General features: G+C 43.4%; 1 protein-coding gene across 2 annotated transcripts in view; it reads right to left on the bottom strand.

Moving 5' to 3' along the window:
- Positions 1-23,819, bottom strand: part of PLEKHH2 (pleckstrin homology, MyTH4 and FERM domain containing H2) — a 174,293-nt gene extending 150,474 nt beyond the window's left edge. The window contains exon 1 of one of the 2 annotated variants that reach the window (XM_066595567.1): positions 23,772-23,819. In XM_066595567.1, the coding sequence (XP_066451664.1) occupies positions 23,772-23,812 (41 nt within the window). In that variant the 5' untranslated portion in view covers positions 23,813-23,819. Of the gene's footprint in view, positions 1-23,486; positions 23,582-23,771 lie in introns of those variants that run through there. The other variant, XM_066595568.1, reaches the window with a different exon arrangement.
- Positions 23,820-25,573: the final 1,754 nt, after the last annotated feature.

Consider the following 25,573-nt stretch of genomic DNA (forward strand, 5'->3'; position numbering starts at 1 on the left):
ACCTTTCTGTTTCTCTTAGACAGTAATGGCACTGGAATGCGTTGTCTGCTTTTATAGTCCATCCGTGCTAAGGAATGACGAGCTGTATGTTTGGACCCTTTTTTTGGATCACCAGGGCTGCATTCAACTGCAATTTACTCAAGGGGAAATAAAAAATTATTAAAAACAATCACAGAAAATGGCCGTTACTTACTGGGTGAGGAGTGCATATAGATGCATCCTCCTCTCACCATGCAAGTAGCTGACTACCAAATGGAGGAGCCAATAACACCTGTGTAGGACACCGATGAGACAGCCACTCACACTGCCTCTTGATAATGAGGGGGGTGGATGCTTGGTGTACACTCCCACACATAGTGGATACAGGGTGCCAGACCATTCTGATATATGTAGTTCACCATGCAGACCAGCAACCTATTAATGACACCATGATAATTCGGCGGGTTGCCCTGCATATCCATCAGTGAACCACATTGGTACTGCCACCCTGGGCTCCCCCTGGAGTCTTAATGCCACACTGCATGTGAATGATAGATAATAAATGCAAGGCATTGGTTGGATGTTGGCCAAGATACATGAGCCCACTAACCACTTCACGGTTCTGCACAGGTGTTATTGGCTCCTCCATTTGGTAGTCAGCTACCTGCATGGTGAGAGGAGGATGCATCTATATGCACTCCTCAGTCAGTAAGTAACGGCCATTTTCTGTGATTGTTTTTAATAATTTTTTATTTCCCCTTCTGTGATGCATTTATATTAGTGTAAGGACCCACTACAACGCAGGGAACCGTGAAGTGGTTAGTGGGCTCATGTATCTTGGCCAACATCCAACCAATGCCTTGCATTTATTATCTATCATTCACATGCAGTGTGGCATTAAGACTCCAGGGGGAGCCCAGGGTGGCAGTACCCGCTGAATTATCATGGCGTCATTAATAGGTTGCTGGTCTGCATGGTGAACTACATATATCAGAATGGTCTGGCACCCTGTATCCACTATGTGTGGGAGTGTACACCAAGCATCCACCCCCTTCATTATCAAGAGGCAGTGTGAGTGGTTGTCTCATCGGTGCCCTCACAGGTGTTATTGGTTCCTCCATTTGGTAGTCAGCTACCTGCATGGTGAGAGGATGCATCTATATGCACTCCTCAGTCAGTAAGTAACGGCCATTTTCTGTGATTGTTTTTAGCAATTTACTCAACTATGCACAGATTGGTTAGCAGAATGATTCTTGACTTCCTCCTCTGACCCCTTTCACTGACGAGCTGTTTATGTCCACAGGACCCCCTGTCACTGGATGTGTTTTCTCGATCACGCCATTCTTGGTATACTCTCCACACTACTGCATAAAAAAAAACCCACAAAGTTGGCAGTTTATGAAATCCTGGCCCCGGCTAGTCTAGCACTGATGACTAGACCTTCATTGGGAGTCACTCAGATCGCTGGATTTTCCCATCTAATATGGATTTACACTGAAATTGATCCACTGAAAACTTGTCACTTGATTTTATGCCGCACTCCGGGGTCACCGGTCTAATCTCCATACAGGGAAGCTCGAATCGTGAAAGGGTGGGTGTCTCTTACAAAGTGGCCATCTAGTGTAGACCCTATTAGTTGTCACCCAACTTGCCAAGTAACTCGTTAAACAAATAAAAAAGTTCAGCAAACAACAACAAGGCAGCCATACTGCTCAGGGTTGTAGCTATGGGAATGCATAGAGCCTAAAAGTTTCTCAGCCACAATCGAATACACAAGTATTATAAATTGCACATAGTAGGTGAGAGGCCCTTTTCAGGGTTTTGCGCTAGGACCCTGAAGATCAAAGTTATAGCTTTGTTCCAGCTCCTAGACTCCCCAACGACCAGCTACAAATTCCGGAGGTTACTTTGGTTATACATTTTCCCTATAGTTGATCATGTAATAAATGGATAGAACAGTTCCAGAAGAGTGAGACTGCTCTTTGTTAAAGGGAGCCTGCCACGTTGTATGAGCACCATAAACCAATTTTATGGGCTCATAGGACAGAGGGTGCTAAGGTTGGTGGTGTGTTCAATACTTACTGCCCTCACTGTCAGCCCTGGAAACTGGCTATTGGTCCGTCCATTGGACTCTTCTTTGCTGTCACTGTACACATCCGCACACACTTTTCTCTATGGGTGTGCGTGCGCACTAACTTATAGATAAGTCCAATGCACAGACCGAGCACCGTTTTTCAGGCCTGTAAGTATGAAAAAACCTCACCCCCGACCACAGCAACCTCTGTCCTAAGAACCCATACGTGTAGCTTATGGTGCTTAGACAATGTGACAGTTTCCCTTTAATGGCTCTCCACTAAGAGAGTGGGGTTTTGAGTGAAATCACTTCATAAGCCCTAACAGAATATATGGACAGGGTGTCCAAATGATGACAACTCCTTTGAAGTTTTTATATCTGAAGCAAGAAACACTCTTCCGACTGACCTGAAATTTTTTTTAGCATTTTTTGTGCATTTTATAATGTGTATAATGTGTTATTCCAGCCTTTATATTTCCCATTCCATTTAATTTCACTGCTGACTTTGGCTCAAAAACCTGCACCAAAAAGTGCCTGTGGGATTCCAGCCTTCGGGTATGTTCCCACGTAGAGGAAAATGTTGCAGGATGTCTACAACGGACATTCCGCTCCAAATTCTGCATCACAACCTCAAAGGAAAACCTGTCAAAATCCACACCATGAGTGTGCAATATTCCACATTTTTCGCCACACAGGAACATACCCTTAAAGTGTCATTTTCTAGAAGAACACATGAACGGCAGCGGACGATTAGGGACGTAAACAAGTGGCTCCGGATTTGGTGTTGGAAGGAGGGGTTTAGGTTCCTGGAGAACTGGGTTGACTTTGCTGTTGGATACAGGTTCTACCATAGAGATGGGCTGCATCTCATTGGGGAGGGTGCAGCTGTGCTGGGGGAGAAGATGGCTAAAATCCTCATAGGGGTTTTCTATAGACCACCAAATATAACAGAAGCTACTGAAAACCTATTGCTAAAGCAAATAGATGAAGCAGTAAATCACAATGAGGTAATTATTATGGGGGACGAATTTAACTATCCGGATATCAACTGGGAAGCCGAAACCTGCAGATCTCATAAAGGTGACAGCTTTCTGTCAATTACTAAAGATAATTGCCTTACCCAACCTGTTCCGGACCTGACTAGGGGGACGGCCATTTTGGACTTAAAATAACCAACAGACCTGACAGAATAACAGGGGTGCAGATTGGGGGGCACCTGGGAAATAATGACCATAATATAATACATTTCAACTTGTTCTTCAAGAGAACATTTTATAGAGGAGCTACGAAAATACTAAACTTAAGAAAGGCCATGTTCGATCGGCTTAGAGATGCCCTTAACCTTATTGACTGGGACAATGTCCTCAAAAATAAAAGTACAAACAATAAATGGGAAATCTTTAATAACATCCTAATTCAAGGCGCCCTCTACGTCTAGAGGAAAGAAGGTTTCTACACCAACATAGAAGGGGGTTCTTTACTGTAAGAGCAGTGAGACTATGGAACTCTCTGTTTGAGGATGCAAACTCAATAGAAGAGTCCAAGAGGGGCCTGTGCGTCTTTGTTGAACGATACAATATTACATGTTCTAATCATTAATTACATCAGAAGGGTCGGTGATCCGGGGATTATTCTGATTGCCAGATTGGAGTTAGGAAGGAATTTTTTCCCCTAAATGAGGAAAATTGGCTTCTACCTCACAGTTTTTTTGCCGTCTTCTGGATCAACATAGGGGGGTAATAGGCTGAACTGCATGGGCATATGTCTTATTTCAGCCTAACATACTATGTTACTATGACAGGAAGGCTTTTACATTATGTATTATAAGGGCCCTATAACTTCCTGCAGTAAATCCTAGGAAACAAAGATATCAGCATTAATCACATTTGACATTAGAAAAGGGTAACCAAGAAGCAGCACATCAGCTGGCTTCAGATGTTAGTTGGATTGACATACTTATGGACCCTTCCCTTTGAAATATAGGTATTAGGGCAGTGGAAACCTATTTGTACATTGTGAATTGACATGTTTTAACCACTTCAGGACTGCCTAACACATATAAACCTCCAGCGAATCGTGAAGTGTGTATGGAGCCAACTCATACCTGGCAGCTATCAGCTGTTTTTGACAGCTGACAGCCACTGGTAACTGCTGCAGTCAGAGTTAGCTTTGAGTCAGAGTTAGCCTTGATGTGTCAGTTAACTCTTTAGTTGCCAAGGTCAAAGCTGACCGAACATGTAAACAGTAAGCGGGAAGGGGGAGGAACCCCTTTCTGCTCCCCATTGGCACTCACCTCCTGCCCGATCAGACAAACGGGGGGACAAACAAGGGAGTGAGGCGAGATGAGAAACTGCTGATTTATTTTATACTATGGGGGACCCGGCGATAGGCTTTCCCTTTATCTCGGCCAACCCCTTTAATGAACAAGGGCTCAGTGAAAAAAAAATGCACTTAGGAATTGTTTACTGTTTAGCGATTTGGTTGCTGTGGGTGAATGGAGAGACTTTAATAACTGCACTGTTAGTTGGAATTAGTTTTTAGCTATGTATGCACTTTTTTACCCAAATGCCAAATAAAATTTCAATGCAATGGCCACCCAGTGTTGCCAATTAGTGCCCATTTAGTACTGCCATACAGTGCTTAAAATAGTAAAATAGTTAATGGTAAAGTCCCATGCTTCACTCTTAGGCTGCCTGTCCACGGGCATAGCGTTATCCTGCCGCGGATCTCTGCCGCAGAAGCCGCCGCACTAAGCCTATCTGACAGATAGACTCACCCCGGAGAATCGCGGTAAATCGCAGCATGCTGTGATTTGCCGCCCGCGAGCGGACAGTCGCTATGGTTCTACGCTCATGGACAGGGAGGCTGCGCTTTCCATAGCAACGCTATGGACAGGCAGCCTTAGGGCTCGTTCACACAAGCACGTTTCGCGCGCATTAGCGACGCATGAAAAGATCACGTCTAATTAGAACCAATAGTTTCCTACAGAAGCGTTCACACAAAGGAATCTTAGACGCACAAAACGCTCGCACCTGCAAAAGATAGGACATGCGAGTGCAAACTCTCATGCCAGCTCTGAGGTACACGCAAAGATAGGACATGTCCTATCTTTGCTGCGTACTTTCCATAGGCTCCTATGGGTGCCTTGAAAGCACGCAGCATGCACCTTGGATCGCTTGAATGGGCTTCTTCAAGTAGCTTGAAGTAGCCCGTTCATGTGATCTTTTTTAGCACTATAGCCGCTAACGCGCAAGGAATGCGCTTGTGTGAACAAGCCCTTAGATTGCTCTTGGAAGTCCGTTTTTTGTGGGCCCCTAGAGAAATGGGGCCCCTGGGTAATTGCCCAGTTTGCCTGTGGGGGATTCCTACGTGCAGATGGATTAAGAAACAAAATGCATGTTGCAGTAGATAAATAACAGTCTTTACCTAGCAGCCTAATTAGTGGTAAAGTCACTTTAACTTGTTTCGGTGGTTCAGTCACTTTAACTTGGCACATAGTTTCAGATCCTTGTAACACAGTTTCAAGTATTTTGGCAATGTTGGCTTTACTACTCGGTAACCCTGTTCTGGCTTATTAGCCCATGCAGGATCAAGTCTCAGTCTCTTTACTCATTGTCTTTATACTATTACACAGGCCTGGCGTAACTTTATGAACACTCAACATGCCTCTAAATTGTATACACTGAGAATTTTATGGTATAAGGCTCTGTGTGACTCATCAATTAAGTGAGTCAATGACCGGAAGTACCGCGTCTTGATGGTTAAAACTGGCCAAGTACTTTGGTTCTGACCATGAGGCTCCATGGATTCTCTCACTGCTCACACTTTCAGGTTTTACCCAACCTCTAAGCAGGCTCCAACCGCACCCAAATGTGCACGAACCACTCACTCTTAAATACTTCACCACCACAGCAACACAATAACATCTTGCATGCTACATCCCAACTTTTATAAATAGGCACTAGCCTGCGGGGCATGATGTGTCCTACCATTCGTTTAGTAGATGCACATGCTCCACATATCATGGTGATTTGGTGATGTACACTTTCCAATAATCACCGTGTCACACAATGTCCACATGGGCCGTGACCAAGACTGTTACATGAATCGGTTTGTATACTACACATTAGCAATGCACCATAACCCTCAGTACTACTGTAATAATCATCAACATTATAACATTTCCTATGCTAAACCTTAGCATTTACATAAACATCAGTTACTATACTATTTCTTCATAAGACATTAGCATTTTTCCCCTACTTTCTGAAGAAACTCTAGCAAGTATAGTGTCTACCTGACTACGCTAGTTAACTTTTTCTCATCTCCCTTACGTGCCAGCATTGTATTTTGCTGATAGTTTTTTACTGAAGAAATCTTTAAAAATATTCTGCATATTACTAGAAGAACAATTTGTGAAATAGCAAAGGCAAAGTTGCATAATAATGTATACGGAGCAGGCCATTCCTGGCGGGTCAAATGCGGGATGCCAATTCACCTCACAGACAATTGCACTGTTTGCTCACATTTTGGATGCCCATCCTTCTCACAGACAATTGCACTATTTGGCCAGCACCTAAGTCTTATATATTTTGGCTTAAAAGGAATCTATCACTTCAATGTAGCACAAAAATCTGACTCGTTTCAGAGTCCCATTTGCACATTTGCATGCTCTCCCATAGACTTACATAGGAGAGCTTGTCAACGAGACTATAAAAAGAGTGAAATTCTTATGCCTATTGCCAGCGTCAGAGGGGGACCCTGCTGGATCAAGGAAAAATTACCGTATACTAGCAAAAAAAAATTTCTTTGTTGGACTTCAACATTAGTTTTGTGTTGCTGGAATCACATGTAACTGGTAATGAGTTTTTATGGAGTCATAACTTTGGCATTGTACAAATTGAGCTGGCATTTTAGCTGGACATATATTCGATGCAGAATATCACTGCATACATTACACCCAATCATGGTAGATTGTATACAAATGTGTAACTGAGCACAGGACATGCATGTGTTTGTTTTTGCAAGTCTGTAGCTGCCAACAGAACATATTCTTCAGATTTCCAGGCAGCTCCAGACTTACAAAAACAAACAGATGCACACGCTCTACTTAATGACACATTTGTTTGCAATCTTCCATGACTGGGAGTATGCAGTGATATGTTTCATAAGCTATAAGACTAGCTAAAATACTGGCTCAATTGGTGCAAAACCAACGTTATGACTCAATAAAAGCAGTCACATGGGAACTTGGCAACACAAAAGTTGCACTGAATTTTTAAGAAACAAGAAAATGAGTTACCCAGCGCTATTTGTTTATGAATAATTAATGTTACTCCTTTGAATTAGGTTTACTGACTTCATACAACAAAAATAAGGAAAAATCTAAAAATCTAATAAAGTCTGCCTTGTTAATATCAATTATTAAAGTTATAGTGTAAAAAAATGTACGCAGATTCAGTTGGTTCTATTTAAATTGTATGCACAAATTTTGGCCAGTAACCCTAGTTTATAGTCTTTTTCTTTACGTTGGTCTTCATGCATGTATCACTATCATATGGAGCCAGAAATACTATAACAGTATGAATCCTGCGGGATGAAGCCAGGAATTCTTGGAGTAGTTTAAATGGTTATTTTACAAATACATAGTAAGTGTTACCAATGCCTTCATTATCTGAACTACTTCAGGGGCTCCTGGCTTTATCCAGCAGCGTTCAACATACCTATCTATGTCTATGTCTATCTATCTATCTATGGCGAGGGGTAGCAGGGGGAGAGAGAGAGATCTCTCTCTCACTCCCCCCCTGCTCTCCCCCGCTGCCCCCCCCCCCAGCACGCTCGGCGGAGAAGGCAGTTACTCGAGATGAGCGAGGCTCGCTCAAGTAACTCACCTTACCGAGCATGCTCGCTCATCTCTAGTAGAGATGTAAGGGATTTTTAACCCCCCACAGTTTAGAAAGAGCTCTGTTCTGCAAGAAAACATTACACTTTTGGACAAATAGAGCTTGTTCAAGTTCAAACGACGGTTGGTGTCATTTTAAGGACTCTTGCCTTTAAAATGATGCAAGAAGCTTGTCTGTAGCACTGATAGACCCCGAGCTACAGTTGTTTGAAGTGGGGTTGGTAATATTAAATTTACAGCTATCACTTCTGTGCGTGCACAGAGCAAAGGGGGCAGTAGACAAGCAGGCAGCAGAAAAGATCTATGAGTCTCCTGCCTGTCCCTGCGAAGGTTAACAAGGAGTTTTGCTCATGTAATTACTACCCAGAGTATATTTGCTCTGTGACTGTCACATATTGGTGTTTTGTATCCCAGAAAAGGAATGAGAAGATGAGCACTTGCTTGTCTAACCACTCCTCTAAACTATTTAACCCTGCAGATGCTACAGCCATTGCTGACTGTGGCATCTAAATCTTTTTACAGAAAAATAATTAAAGATTTCCCCCCCCCCCTACACAATGCTTTAAATATTGAAAAAAAAAGGACCAAAACATTACACACAATTGGTATTACCACATCTGTAACATCTAGAGATGAGCGAGCGTACTCGCTAAGGCAAACTACTTGAGCGAGTAGTGCTTATGCGAGTACCTGCCCCCTCGTCTCTAAAGATTCGGGTGCCGGCGGGGGAGAGCGGTGAGTTGCGGGAGTGAGCAGGGAGGAGCGGTGGGAGAGAGTGAGAGAGAGAGATCTCCCCCTTGTTCCTCCCCACTCTCCCGCTCTCCCCCGCCGCTCCCCGCCGGCACCTGAATCTTTAGAGACGAGCGGACAGGTACTCGCATAAGGCACTACTCGCTCGAGTAGTTTGCCTTAGCGAGTACGCTCGCTCATCTCTAGTAACATCCCATATTTTAAAGTATTACATTATTTAATTAGCACTATAAATTCCATAAAAAATATCAAAATAGCTATTTTCATGTCATCTTGTTTCCTCGAAACAGAAAGTAATCAAAAAGTCATATAAGCCTCAAAATGGTACCAATAAAAACAAATTGCAAATTATTCTGTAAAAAGTAGCTAATGGAAAAATAAAAATGCTCTGGTTTTGGTTTTGTAAAAAAAAGTGGTTACATTGTGCAAAAGTAGTAAAATGTATAAAAAAGTATATAAAATTGGTGTTGCTAGAATCGTAATGACCTGTAGAATGGTGTTAACATAATATTTATACCACATAAGAATGCCTTAAAAATAAATCCCAATGATGAATATACTTTTTTCCCATTGGCTTGCAGAAAGAAATAAAAGCTTTGAATGCATTATATGTGCTCGAAATTAGTTCCTATAAAAGCTAAAACTCATCTCGCAAAATACACAATGTCATACAGCTGCATTGGCAAAAAAATAAATAACAAAGTTATGACTGCAAGAGCACTAAAGGGAAAACGATTTACTGGTTCTTAAGGCTAAAATTAGTAATGTCACTACAGGGTTAAAAATTAAATAAAATTGACCGCATTCTGCACCAAATAATATATAAATGAGACATAAATACAAATAAATATAAAAATACACATATACAATATAAAAGTGACATTTTTGGGAGGGCTTTTCTAATTTTAATGTGACTGTCAGGGATTAATAACTGTTATGATGATCCTTTAAGAGAATAACCAACATGCCCCGTTATGTAATGGCATACAGCAAGGTATGGATGGTGACATGTATGGGGCAAGGCCCAGCGTGTTATTAATCAAGTAAAGTTTGTTTGCCAAACACAATGAGGTGTCAGAAGCATTCTATACCGGTACTCCATATGCACCCTGCGACTGATGCTTTCACGCAAGGTATGAGGTTGTAAAGCTGCGGATGGGGCAATTGGATACACACACGCCATGGGGTTAGAGCAATTCTGATACTGAAAATTCAGAAAGCCTTTCTTATCACAGCACCAGTACTGATTCCCTCAGTGGCCCTGAATCCCAAGAAAGACGCATCCACTATTGTGCTGAAATCAATCCCTCCACTGATACCAAGTCCCTAGTGAGACTGGTTCAATTTCAAATTGGTACTGCACCACCCATCGTAATCGTTCATAAATACCATCACATTTCAACTATAATTTCTATGCAGTTTTGGAGTGCCTATCTTTTCTTTAGTTTGAATGCATTACTATAGGGCACCCTTTATCTTATAATAGTTAAACTGACTACCTTTGAACACCATTGAAATCAACTGAAAAAGGTTTTGTAACCTGGCTAAATTATCACATTATATCAAACTACTAACGGCCACTTGTCAGTTAGTATGTATGTATGTGTGTGCTTCTCGTAATCGAAGCTCCTACAACATATATCAAATACAGAGCCTGACCAACAGAAGAACAACACAGTTAGGGCTCTTGAAAAGTGGAGGACAAAAATAACAAAATGAGAATACAAGTAAGTCATTATTATTTCAGACACAACTTAGTGGTCATGACAGAAGACACCGACCTACCCCCACCACAGAGATCCGGTGGGCGGAAGGACCTGTGGTGACGCCACTGTTATGGGAGAAGCCATTCTGTAGTTTGGTAAAAAGTACTGTATGTGGGTTCTTCTTATGCTCCACCCCTGGTGAGGTCATTGCCCCACCCCATGGTGACATCATCACAGGTCTTACAGGATATATAAAACACTGAGCCTGATTGACAGACGAACAACACAGTTAGGGCTCTTGGAAGGGGAGGACAAAAATAACAAAATGAGAATACAACTAAGCCGTTATTATCTCAAAAGACACAACTCAGCGGTCCTGACAGAAGACACCGTCCTACTGCCATCACAGAGATCCAGTGAGCTGAAGGACTTGCACTGACATCACTGCTGTGGGAGGAGTAAAGCTGTGTTTATTTTGTGTGGGAATCAAGATGGATGTAGTAGAGCTGTGTGTGTGATGTGTGGGGATCATAATGGATGTACCATGTAGCACAGCTGTGTGGCGCATTGCACCACCAGAAGCACTGGTACTACAATTTTCTAATAATTACTAGTATTATATTATAGACCAAAACTGCTTTTAGATTTCTTCTGGTCGCTATGGGAATCGGTTAACAAGCTTGATGACAGACACAGACACCTAACAGCTAAGTTGAGCTTTTGAAAGGGGTATTGCAGAACTTTTACTGTTGATGACCTATCTTCAGGATTGATCATCAATAGTGGATGGGCATTTTTGCTGCTTGGGATCCCTGATGATCAGTTGATTATCCGGCCCACTGTCATAATTGGTGGTCATGGCCGGAAATGTAATAGCCAACTTCACTCCTATGGAAATCAACGGGAGCAATGCCTCCTATTACATTTCCGGTTCTGACCACAATGAGGAGCCAAAAATGAAATGAAAGGCATTTTTCCTGTTGATTTCAATAGGAGTGAAGCAGGCTATTACACTTCCGGCCCTGACCACAGATGACAATATATGGCCTGCTGAACTGACAGTGGACCAGATGATCAGTGGGGATCCTGAACGGCGGACCCCAGCAGATCAATTTGATAACCTATTCTGAGGATAGGTCAAATATAGTAAAAGTCCCAGAATACCACTTTAAGGCAGTGGGAGAGTTAGTTTTTCCTACATCACAAGTACTTGCAAGCTATGTATGGCTTATCCGGCAAAAAGTGAACCCTTTTAGTACAATTTAGAAATTAGTTATCTAAAATCCTGCTTATTCTGGGCTTAGGAGTCTAGTTGGCACTTCTATCTTTTAATGCACACTCATATAAAAGTAGGCTGTCAATTAGGTGAAACCGCTCACAGCATTTTCATCACAATGGATTCACTTTTAAGGGGTTATCAAGCCCTGAAATCGTTTTTGAAACTTTTTAGGGTGCTGGAAAAAACGTCAAAATGTCATGCCCCTCCAGATTCACTGACAGTCCTATTCCACCCACAGTTGTCCATGCTGGAAGCACAGATTCTCTAAATCTAGCCCACACACTTGCAGCGATTGTCCTTGTGCTTTGTTAATGGTTATTGCAAAAGCGAGTTGCCCCGGAAACTGGAAACGTTTGAATTCAAATGGCATATCTGTTGGGATCATTGGAATATGTGGCAACAGTACATCTTCCCCCTTGAATTTCCCATTCAGAATTGTAGCTTCGATGACATTGTTCATCATTAGAGATGAGCGAGCACGCTCGGGGGCGGGGGAGAATGGGGGGGAGAGTGAGAGAGATCTCTCTCTCCTCCGGTATCACACGCCGCTCACCCCCGCTTCCCCCCCCCCCCCCCCGAGCACACTCGGAGGAGAAGGCAGTTACTCGATGAGCTCGAGTAACTGTCCTTACCGAGTGTGCTCGCTTATCTCTATTCATCATGTTTTTCACTGAAAGTCTTGTAGTGTTGCAAAGTCGTGGGGGGATTGATGTTTCGGAGAAGAATGATAGGCACGCCAATTTTCAATGTTAAAATGTGCGGTGGCATACCTGGAAAATCGAGTGAATTTCAGAATTTCATTGGGTAATTGACAACTTTGTCTTGATTCATCACAGTATCGGTGGACTTATATGTTGTCGCTTCGCCTGGTATTCCGTTTTGAATGCTGAAAGTGCTGGCATTGACTTCATTGTTGGTAGGTGCTACTATAGCAGTGCACTGAGCCACTGATGATTTGTGTAATTCCCCGTGATATTTGGGAAATCCTTTTGAATCAATTCGTCTTTGGTTGATGTTGTCTTACCAAAGTTTGTTGTCAATGTGATACCTTGTGTAGATCTGTCGATTGCCATCTTCCCATTCCCAATATCCAGCAATTGTTTTGCGAAACGTTCGGTGGATACATCATTTTGTAGCTGAACACGCATATTGGTTTTCAAAGTCAATTTCTCTACATGTCGCCAAAGAACTGATGATTTGAGACATGCATTCAGTTCATCAGCGGGTGTTGAGCGTGGTATAACTACGTGCGCCACCTATCGTAGATATCGTAGATGTACTATGCCAGAAACCTTTGCGGGAGTGTACTCAACAACTTCCCAAAGTTCCAAGGGGGTGTCATATAATATTCACCTAGCAGCTAGCGTTTGAGTCCCTCGTGCTGGTCTCCAGCCCCTGTGCAGGCTGCTGTGTTGTTCTGAACACTGACAGAGTACTTCTTCCTGGTAGCAGGGTTTGAATACCCCACCTCCAGCAAGCTAAAGTTCCGATTGGTTAATCAAGGGCCGTGTCAGCCAATCAGAACCGATGCTCAATTAACCAATACAGCCATTCAATGATGTCATTCAAAGATGGCGGAATTTTGTTGTTCGACTTCACTCAACTTAGAAATGTGTAAAAGTTTTTCAGTACATTATATGGTACATTAAATCGTACCATTAACCCTTTGCAATCCAATTCTAGATTCAGGGTTTCCTAGGGGGCTCTCTCTTATTCTGCCATTACACAATCGCGCCATCTGCTGGCTAGAGCCAGTGCTGCGGTATGGGACATGTTGGAGAAGCCCCCAACAACAGAGCGGCCAGTAATCTACAGTAAGAATACCCTGCTGGACGTCTTCCGACATCGGACCTGTACAGCCTTCAATCAGAATGTCTTCAGACGTCAGACAGTGGATTGGAAAGGGTTAAAAAATACAACTCGTCCTGCAAAAGACACATCTACATTAATGGATAAATTTAAAAAGTTATGATTTATTGAAAGTAGGGAGGAAAAACCAAAACTAAAATTAAAAAAAGGTCCGCATTAGCAAGGGGGTAAAAGGATTTTGGGTCTGGCTAACCCCTTTAAATATGTATGGCTCCTGTACCACAGCTGTGTGAATGCAGGCTTCATGACAACTCTCTGAATACAAGACGCTTACATTACTCTGTAGGGAAATATAGGCGGAATGCAACACCATGTCTGTATGTACAAAAACCAAGAGTTCAAAGCTGCTCACATGAGTCCCATTCTCCATAATACACAAAGGTTCTGCATTTGGCCATGCAATTAAAAAAAATGTATACAGCTGTTTTAATCTGCTGTTTCATTGCGGTCAAGGCTTGTAAAAATGAATGCTGCGGCTCATTATTTTCCATTAGACGGCTTGGGAGATCCTTGCAGTTGCCAGGTGTTGTTACAACATATGATTCTGCCGGAGATTTGGAAGGCAAATTTATGGTAAATTAGAGTAGATGAGTCAATGAACCCAGAGTGAGAAAACAGCTGTCATGTGATTAGTCACAGACCCATTAAGAAAACGTAAATTTGACTTGTACAGTTAAGTATCTGGTGGCCAATTCTACCCAAGTCTAAAACATCTGCTGAGTTTGGTTCCTTTCTACTTCAGGAAAGATGTTAAACAAGTTAGGCTTCATTCACATCAGAGGCTGCTTGCCACATAGATCACAGAAGAAATAGTGCTGCGTTCAAATCAAGTTCACCCTTGAAAATGCAAAATGGTCTAGAATAGAACCCATTATAGTCAATGGGTTCTATTTGGGGCCATTCAGATCCGGCAGTACTTTGTTTTTGGTTGTTTGGGTCCTAGGACGGAGCTGGAGAGTGGAACTATCAGACAGCAGTGCAGACGAGCCCTTAAATGTATGATCTTTGTTTCGACCCAAGACTCTCGCAATCACAATTATTTTGCTCTTATCTACACATTTGTGATAATGCAACCATCTCCTTCTATTATAATAGTATACTGTATGGCCTAAGAAGTTTCCTCTATATATCCAGAAAAATATAGTCATAACTAGAGATGAGCGAGCCTACTCGGCCACGCCCCTTTTTCGCCCGAGTACCGCAATTTTTGAGTACTTCCGTACTCGGGCGAAAAGATTCGGGGGGCGCCGTGGGTGAGTGGGGGGTTGCAGCAGGGAGTGGGGGGGGAGAGAGAGAGAGAGGGCTCCCGCCTGTTCCCCGCTGCTACCCCCCGCGCCGCCACGCCTCCCCCGCCCCCCGGCGCCCCCCGAATCTTTTCACCCGAGTACTGAAGTACTCGAAAATCGCAGTGCTCGATCGAGTAATTACTCGAAACGAGTAGGTTCGCTCATCTCTAGTCATAACGTCTCAAACAGGATCAAGAGTGTAGATGAGTCACTGCCCCCTGCAAGAGCTGCTCACTCTTCTCCTGCTGCTATAATTCCCACCATCTGCTTGGTCACAGGATGTTCTGTTCCTGCTAATGTTATGTCACTAAAGGCCCATTTAGACACAACGTTTATCGCTCACAAGATGTTGCTCAAGTGACTTATCGTTGTGTCATTTACAGCGCAAGATGATCGCGCAAGATGAGCGATCACCTTGCACTGCTTGCAGAGGATGCAGAAGACAAGCGGGGTGTCCCTGCTTGTCTTCTACATCCAGCTGTTCCCTGCGCCGAGCGCTCGGAGCGGAGGATGCAGAAGACAAGCGGGGTGTTCGCACTTGTCTTTTGCATCCAGATGTTTTCTGCATGGAGCGCAGGGCTGTTATACAGCCGAGCGCTCTGTGCTGGGTATGGAGAACAGAGCTGGACCGCTGCGTTCTTCATAACCCGCCTGTCATCAGGGAGCGGGATACAGCTGAAACAATACTATCTGCTGTATCCTGCTATGAATCACTGATAAGGCTCATCGCTGTCTTTCAGCATGCTGAAAGACCACGATGAGCGACGGGATAACAAAAACTGCACGATATCAGTGCAGTTACACACAACGATTATCACTCAAAAAAAGACAGATTTTGAGCGAATTTTCAGCGATAATCATTGTGTCTAAATGGCCCAATGTCCACGGGCAATTTAAATTGTGGAAAGCCCTGCGCAGACGAGCTGCAGTTCAAGCCACCCATAGGAAAACATGGGCGTCCGCAGCTGAATTAAAATATGCAGATTTCTTTTGCAGACCTTTTGGTGCAGCATGCTTCATCTTCATGCTTCCTGCATGGATGGCTTCCGTTGAAGTCACTGGAAGCTGTCCGATCCGTGGCCCGTCCGTAATTGAATTGTGGACGGGCTGTGGATTCCGCGGGAAAGCAGGAGATTTAGAAAAAAATCTCTACTGCCCATGTGCGCCCACACGCCGGACGGCGCTTCTGCACCATCCGCAGTGAAGCCTTGGACAGGTGACCCCTGTCCTTGGCCGTGGGCAGTGATGACGCGGGATCCACAACCTTGACTTTAATGAAAGCCATCTGTGCGGAATCTGTGCAAAAATAGAGCATGCTGTGAATTTTCTTCTGCTTGCGGAAACTGTAATTGGTTTCCACAAGTGTGCAGGAAGAATCGATTTCCCATAGCATGCTATGAGCAGTGTTTGCTGCGGATCTGTGGTGCAGACGCCCACCGCGGATTCCACAGCAAATATCAGCCCGTGTGCAGGAGGCCTTAAACCTCCTACAAGATCATCACACTTGTCTTCTGCTGCTATCTTTCTATGATCTAACTGACTACAGGATGTTCCATACTTACTCACTGTATTTCACTGACCCTTCACATGCAACTCAGCCCTTACGTACTGTAAGTATATAGGTAATTACCTCCTGCAAGATCAGCACACTTGTATTCTTCCGCTATCATGATCTGATTGGCTACAGGATATTCTATCCTTAATATCTTTATGTCACTGAACCTTCACATGCAACCCTGTTCTCACTAACATAATCATATACGTGGACAGGTCCCTGCCTCTCACAAGATCAGTATATTCCTCTCTTGATGTTGTCATCATTACCATGACTTGATTAGCTATGGGTTCTTTAAAGACCCCTTTAGACAAGCTGTTATGTCTGGGCTCAAATTTTCACCTGAATGTTTGTTTCCCTGATCATCGGCCCATCTGAATATGCCGGCAATCCGTAAAAGAATGAGCAAACGCTCATTTGCTTCCTGATTGTATCTTTCATGCTGGCATAAAAATGATTGTTGGTTGGCAGTAGATCTTCCTTTGTAAACATGAAGATGTGCTTACGAGTATCGGGACGAACGATCATACTATTGATCATTCATTCCCATGCCAGCTATCATCTACCAGCTATCCTCTACCAGTGTGAATGGTAGTAATGAGCAGCGATTGGCATGCTATTAGTCTATTGGCTTGTCCCAATGCCAGCTATCCTCTACTAGTGTCAGTGGCAGTGACATGGTATTTGTTGATCAGCAGTTGTTATAACCCTTGATGTAAAAGGGCCCTTAGCCTGACCACCAACCTACTGAATATTGCCCTTTCCTAATTGATTTAAGCCACATTCACACTTGCATTTCTGTTGATTGTTTCCATTATAGGAAACAATGAAAATACCTGAAGCACCGGATTTGGCACATGCTAGACCCCAATGTTGTTACACAGATGCCATTGACTATAACGGGGTCCTTCCAGTTTCTGGCATGCTACCTGCCATTGTTCTAGTCCTAAATAACCCTTTTATGTCGGCACAATAAATATTATTTCAAGGTTTAAAGGACTTTACCGCTGATGACCTATCCTCAGGATAGGTCATCAATAGTTAATTGATCCCTGCCGATCAGTTGATCATTTAGCCTGCTATTAGTGCACCGAGCCGGACATTGTCATAGGTGATCAGGGAAGGAAGTGTAATGGTGGTCTTCACTCCCACTGAAATCAATAGGAGCACTACCTTCTATTACCCTGTCAGCTCCTCATTACGGTCAGGATCAGACGTCCCGTCCTAACTGCAAAAAAGAGCTGGAAACGTAGTAGGACGTAGCACTCCCATTGATTTCAATGGGAGTGAAGCTGGCTATCACATTTCTGGTGCTGACCAACGATGACAACATCTGTCTCGCTGCGCCGACAACTGTCGATCAACCATTGATGACCTATCCTGGATAGGTCATCAGTAGTTAAAGTCCCAAAATACCACTTTAAGCTAAATGTAAGTAATTTGAATTTCAATGGTTGTAGATAGTAAAATATTTTATGAGCCTCTTGTAAACTGTATTGCAATTTTCAGCATTTTTCCATAAAAGCCGGGGGTGGCACTAAATTGCTATTCACATTTTCCGAAGGAATACCACAAACACCGCCATCATGTACTCCTAGCCTCGGAAATGGAATTAAATCTTCCCAAGTCCTGACTGATTTGAAGCTCTAGCATACCTGATTCCGATACTAGACAATGTATTTTGAAAGGACCAGAAGTCTAGCATGATTGTAGTCAACAGAATTGCAAACTCTTCCTGCAACACAATGACTCTTTTCACCTTTGCTCCAGACATGCTTGGTTGACCCTACTATGGGCATTCATGTTTCCGAATATGGTAACTATACTTCTCCAAGACACCTTGGATTGAATTATGTGTGGTGTATATACTTGGATAGTATCATGCTACTGTTACGTCAATTTATAATGCTGTCTAAGTAGTCTTTAGGTGTTTGTACTAAGTTCTTGGAGAAGTATAGTTACCATAAGGGGGAAACATGATTGCCCATAGCAGAGTCAACCAAGCATGTCTAGAGCAAAGGTGAAAAGAGTTGTCACTATAGCTCCATGTTATATATTAATGTATTTGGTTACTGATTTTGTGCGTGTATACAGAGTACAGGAACCCTTGTCAGATCAGTATAGGACAGAGTTAAATGGGTTGTATGATCAGAGATGACTCCTTTCAGAAGCCTCCAGGCTTCACTGTGCCCATAGTCCCATTCCCAGCACTCTTGGCAAACAGCTGATCTTGCCAGGGTAAGCCATGGCCACATCTTGTGTTGGCAAACCTTATATAGTTAGCAGTCCTGGCTTTAGGTAAGATGTCACCCTGTGCAGAATTTCATTTTGGTCTCACCCCCAACATAAGTAAAAACTATATATATTGCGCTGACAGGTGTAGTGACCCAGTACTTCATCCTGGTCCCCTCTATAAATGTCATACATGTATGTCTTATGTTTTTATGCACTGTGCAAAACTGTCTTGTCATCTCCAGTATGTATGTTGCACAGCTGCAGCGGCTGAGAGGTTAATTTCTCATAAAATCCAAAGCCTGCATGTAAATGTATCAAGTCTGTCATGTCACATGGTATGATAGAGTTTATAAATATGAGTGATTGAGAGTGGGAAAAGAGTTCAGTCCATGTCTTCAGGAGTTTGGTGGTGCAAGAGGTCCGGGCACATCAGGGCACCTTCAGCCCTTGTGTGCTGAAGCATGGAAGAGAAGGAGAGATTCCCGTTCTGCATGTGATTGGATGCTAATTGAGTGAGCCCCCATAGAGCGCATCAGTAAGTTTGACTTTGTTCCCACAAGGCCCAGTGCAGAGGTACTATCTGATTTAGTATTTTTCTATGTAGCCGTCTGAAGTCTGGATCACCGCATAGAGGTACACCCTTTGTCTGTCTGACCCACGCGTTTTCAAGGCTGGGTGGAGGTACTACAAGTCAATAATCTCTGTTCACACATGTGCGTCTTTAAGTCTAGAAGAGCTGTGTGGAGGTACTGATCTTTGAAGTCTGTTTATTTACCTGCACTGTGAAGTCTACAATTTAATTGCCTTGTATTGTCTGCTCTTCATTTCAAGTAATGTTTATGCCAGGCTCTAACTGTTCCTAGAGACCCGTGGTACTTGAGAACTGTCTGTGGCTGAATTACTTATCCGCCGAGGGTCATACCAGTGTGTGTAGGAACGGTAGCATCACGTGTCACAATTTGACCCCCTATTATCCAGTTGGTGGGCATTCCCTATCCTAGGGGTGTTCGAGGTGGACTGCAGTGCTACTCTGGCCTTGGTTGCATGTGTCCCTCCAGGAAGGAGCATGGTAAGTGCCATCGTGGAAAGTCAACATTCTAACCTCCCAGCTCCCCACGTATGTCAGGTGTCCGGGGTCTCCCAATGGGACGCTGCACAGGCAGTCTGTCTATATTCAGCAAGATAGAAGGTACCCACAGCAGAACAGATCAGTGAATAAATACTGTACCAGAACCAAACTCATAACAGAAACAGAACCAACCTCAGTACAAAGATACAATACCAGAACCAAGTTTGTTACATAAATATGGCACCAGAAGCAAGCTCACAACATAAATACATCTCCAGAACCAAGCTTATAACATAAATACAGCAAAGACGAACCTCAATACACAGAAACAATGCCAGAAGCAAGCCCATAACATAAGTGCAGCACCAGAAGCAAACAAATATAGCACAAATCAACCTCACTACATAGATATAAGGTCAGAACCTTAATATAGCATACAGTAGCAGAACTTAGTGATTGCATTTTGGGGGTGCCAATGGGCTGACAGTGGTATCGCAGAACATTAGAGGGGAGGAGACAGAGCCAGGAGAAGGATGATTCATGTAGCTACACAAGACGCTGAAGAAGGTCATCTGGCCAGGTAGAGAGGGTTATACAATTGTATTCAGTCTAGACCAGTGGTGGTGAACCTATGTCTCCCCAGCACAGACGACAGTCCGGTGTACGACTGCATGAGTGCTGATGTCATTACCGCCTGTGCAGAGTATTTACACAGGCACCCCCCCCCCCCAAGCCTTCATTCACTTTACACAGACAGTCGTTCAAAAGTGACCAACTGCTCTTTACACTGAATGGCGCGTCGTTCAGTTGCTGCATGCATTTATGTGGGACAATTATCGCTCAAATTGCAGCGGGCGCGGAGGAATTTGAACAATTCTGATCAATAACCGTCCTGTGTAAATGGGCATTTTGACACTGGATTGCGGGCTTCTCGCTGGCTTCTTGCTCAGCGCTTCACCTTCTATGTGAAGCGCTGTGCGGGGAGCGTTTACACGTAACGAGAAGCCAGCATTCCAGTGATAGTTTTTATGTTTACTAAGGGCATAAACAGATGGGCGTGATTTTGTCCCATTATTACAGTTTTCACTAGCTGTATACCTGCAAGTTAATAGTCTGGGCGAGAAAAGATAGGACTTGCACTATCTTGGCCATACATAGTAATAATAATGATAATAATCTTAATTTGTATAGCGCCAACATATTCCGCAGCGCTTACTTAGACAGGGGGAATACAGAAAGACAAAAAATACAAAAATTACAGAACCACGGTTACATGTAGTAATCAGTTGATGGAAACAATAGGGGTGAGGGTCCTGCTCCAACGAGCTTACATACTACAGATAATGGGGTGATACAGAAGGTAAAGGGGCTGGAGATGTGCACGGTATGGCGAGGTGGAGAGTGATGGATTCTATACACATAGACAATGGTCAGACATTTGGCCGTGTGATGGCAGAAACAGTATGACTGCAGGAGCGGTTTATGATGACTAGCAGGGATTGCAGTCAGTAGGTCAGGGAGCATGTTATCAGGCGGAGTACAGAGGGGTTTGTTTAGGGAATGCGGTATGCCTCCCTGAAGAGGTGCGTTTTTAGAGCACGCCTGAAGTTCTGCGAGTCCTGGATTGCTGGGTAGCCTTTGGTAGTGCGTTCCAGAGGACTGGTGCTGCTCTGGAGAAGTCTTGGAGGCGAGAATGAGAAGTTCGAATTAAAGGGATGCTTAGTCTGGTTTCGTTAGCAGAGTGGAGGGCCCGGGCTGGGTGATGGATTGAGATGAGGGAGGCGATATAGGGGGGCGCTGCACTGTGGAGGGCTTTGTGGATGAAGGTAGCGAGTTTAAATTGAAAGTATTAGTATTAAGCACGTATGGTAAAGATAGAGCCTGCCCTGCTGTTTTTTCAAACTCGTGTGCACTAGTGCAGAGTTAGAAAAGTCAGAGAAAAGAAAAACCCTGGTTCATGCGCCACTACGCTGTGTAGCGGCTCACGCCCATCTGTTTAAGCCTTGAAACTCAGTGATAACGAACTGCACACGAATAGTGGGCAGTTTTTCCTGCATTTACACTGCTCGATTATAGATCAAATTCATTCGTTTGAAGAATTTTGAATGATAATTGTCCAGTGTAATTGGCCGTGTTGGCACTTTGCCATGAATAAGTGGGTTTTGGGTTGCAGTTTTGGCACTTGGTCTCTAAAAGGTTCCCCATTACTGGTCTAGACAATGCTCTGTAAACTAAACCATACAAACCTCTCTCATGTATTGAGAAATTTTCAGGGAATCGAAGCACAAAGTATATTAGAAAGTTGTATATCAATGACTTTTTAGAATGTAGCTATATACATTGAAGCATGAAAACCAGTATAAATGATTAAATGGAGCTATGGAGTCAACATGAAGGGCAATGGGCATCCCATTCATGCAGCGGCTATAAGCCACTGTCAACAAAGATCCTAATTCTTACCTGGCTGCCTCAAAGACATGACATACAGGACATAAGGAGAAATGCGCCGGGTTTAGTACTGGCATGCACCAGTTTTTAGGTGCAAAAAACTGTTTTAAACGATACCACCAAAAAAAGGTATAAAGTAGGAAACCGAGTCAAGCATGCACCAAATCTATCAAAGAACATGCATAAGTGTGATAGATTTGGCACATCTTTGAACTGCCTCATTAAGGCTAGGGCTACATGGTTACTTTTGCCACAACAGAGATCGCTCTACTAAAGAGCATATTGTAGCCCTTCAATTTTGCAAGCCAACAGAACTCAATGCGACCCGCAAGTTGCCACAACCTCAACTTGCAAATCACAAAAAAACACAAAAGTTGGATTTTTTGCAATTTGTGGGTATGGGCACAGCACCGCTGCATTGACATCTATTAGCTCTCATTTGAATTCAATGGGATCTGTCCCTGCAGTACCAAACCGGGCCACTCCAATACGGACAGTGATATCTGCTTCCAGCCCTGTGCATCCTGACAGTGGGCCAAGGATCAGCTGCGGACCCCCACAAATCAACTACTGATGACTTATCCTAAGGACTAACAGCACCAAATATATGAACTAGCTTCAGACAAGCGTAATTTCCCACGTCTGTAATACGGATCCGTCCGTAATATGGACGTGTTACAGATGACATTACAACCGTATGTCATCAGTATTTCATCAGCATGTATCCACCTTTATGTTTGCTGTCATTGTGTTTTTTTCTACTGAAAAAGTACCAATATGTATTTACCCAATAGAAAACAATATCAATGAATGCAAATACAGAAAAATTAGTGCATGCTGCATTTTTAAAAAACGTCCCTTAAAAATCTGGACATGAATACATACATAGACTTACATTATCCCCGTATCACTACGGTCTGTAAAGCATGGACCAAATACGGAGTCTATATCTCAGATAGTAAATGATAAGTACCATTCAAACAATTTGTCACTAATCCCAACACAAAGCTACATTTTCACGCATGTTTTTAGTACATAGGCCATTGTGGTTAATAGAATATTCTAAAACGTGCATCTGATGGCAGCATAAGCACCTTATTCCTGAGCATGTGTCCACCGGTGAGAACTATTATAAATGCCTATAATGCCAGCAATGTTATAAAGTACATCTCCCATTGCTACCTGTGCAGAAGTTCTGTGCTTCATGCAGAAAACTGTATAGAAAATGAATTATTATGGGCAGTATCAATGGTGACCAGAAGAAGAAATGTCATTTTATCATTGCATTGCCCTGGTGAATCTGGTTCTGCAAGTGATATTAAAAAGTTAGGTACCTGGGAATTGGCTTCACACGGTATGGAGGGGCCAAGCTCCAGTGTCTCGTGGAGTTTTCAGAAATAACCAGTATTCTAAAGAATCCAGCGCTGAAGAAAAGTGTCCAGTGCAGGCAGCACAGCAAGGAGTAGGCAGGGGATATAGAAGGAGCCTAGTGATTCACGTTTTAATGGAAAGCCCTGCCCCTGAGACACACTAGCAAGGGGGGAGCATCACAGCGGCTTGATGGGGGATGTCAGTTGAAAAGGAAAAACTTTGTCAAAGTGGAATATTAACTGACAAACCTTGGTTTTATCTTCATGGAAAGTGTTGCCACTGGAAACATTTTCTCCATTGAAGTCCTCTGTATGGGACAGAGAACAAGACGGGTGGCAGAAAGTCCAACAGTAAAATACATTCAACTTTCCCAAGTAACAGGAGAAAGTGTTTGAAAGTTTGTCCTGGGAAACAAGAACTTTTTGTTGTCTAGGGCGCCATCTGCTGGTCGATTCATGTATTTGCATCTCATTTTGTAAAACGAAAATGTTTGCTGCTGTGTATTTTGTGGTTTACACTGCTACATGGGGCTTGTATTTTTAATGTAACGGGGATAAATACGAAAAACAGGAGCATTTTATCATTTTTTTCTTTATACTTTTCTTCATTTTTGGATTTTAAAGGAATGTCTGAGGCTAGAATAGCCCTTTAGCTCCAATCACAACTTACAGTGTCAGGAACTGTTCATATTAAGTCAGAGATATAGCACAGAGGTCTGCTTTATGTCAGGACTAGAGATCAGCGAATATACTCGTTTTGAGTAATTACTCGATCGAGCACCGCGATTTTCAGGTACCTCCGTACTCAGGTGAAAAGATACGGGGGCGCCAGGGGACGGGGGGAGGCGTGGCGGAGCGGGGGGTAGCAGCGGGGAACAGGGGGGAGCCCTCCCTCTCCCCCCCACTCCCCGCTGCAACCCCCACTCACCCACGGCACCCCCCGAATCTTTTCACCCGAGTACAGAAGTACTCGAAAATCGCGGCGCTCGGGCGAAAAAGGGGCGTGGCCGAGTAGGTTCGCTCATTTCTAGTCAGGACTATTCTCCTGTGGAAGACACCAACTTACGTCTCTGAATAGCCATAGGTGTCATACATAGCCCATTGGCTCCTATGTTAAAGGGCTATTCCAGGGATTTAATATTCATGACATATCCTCAGAACAGTTCATCAGTAGTTGATCAGCGGGGTCCCCCGATGATGAGTTGATTATACAGCCCGCTGTCAGTGCAGAGAGGACAGACATTCCCATCGGTCGTCAGGGCAGGAAACATAACAGGTGGCTTCCTTTCCAATAGGAGTGAAGCCTTCCATTACATTTCTGGTTCTGACCACCGATGTGGATGTCTGGCCTATCTGCTATGACAGCAGACTGGATGATCAACTGATTAGTGGGGATACTGAGCAGCGAACGCCCGCCAAACAACTATTGATAAACTGTCCTGAAGATAGGTCATCAGTAGTAAATGCCTGGAGAACCTGTTTAACTGCCTTCCTTAGGAGTAAATGGAGTTTTATTTATTTCCTCCCCATTTTCAAAAAATTATAACTTTTTTATTTTTAGGGTGACAAAACTACATGAGGGCTTGTTTTTATAGTGGGGTAAAATTAGTTTTTCGGTGGTACGAATTTAATGTACCATAATGTATTAGAAAACTTTTAAACAAGTGAGATGGAAAAAAACGCAATAGTGCTTTTGGGGGGATTTTGTTTTTACTGCGTTCATGTTTCAGTAAAAATGTTATCTTTAGGCCTCAGTCACACGGGCGTTTTGAACGGGCGTTTTTCCGCAAGTCAAAAAATTCGCACTAGATAGAACCAATGCTTTGCAATGGCAGCGGTCACATGTGCGAATCCTACAAGCGGGGAAAAACGCCTGTAGCGAAAATTATAGGTCACCGGTTCGCAGAACGCACGTAACTGCGTTCTGCGGCAAACCAGTGTTCTGCGTATAACCCCTGGATGCGACCTTGTGCTCAATTGGGCCAGCGTCAGCAGCGCCTACCCCATTGAGAACATATAGTGAAGATTGGGATCCTCTGCCACAGCTGTCA

The sequence above is a fragment of the Eleutherodactylus coqui genome, chromosome 3, assembly GCF_035609145.1.
Source record: "Eleutherodactylus coqui strain aEleCoq1 chromosome 3, aEleCoq1.hap1, whole genome shotgun sequence".
Taxonomy (NCBI): domain Eukaryota; kingdom Metazoa; phylum Chordata; class Amphibia; order Anura; family Eleutherodactylidae; genus Eleutherodactylus; species Eleutherodactylus coqui.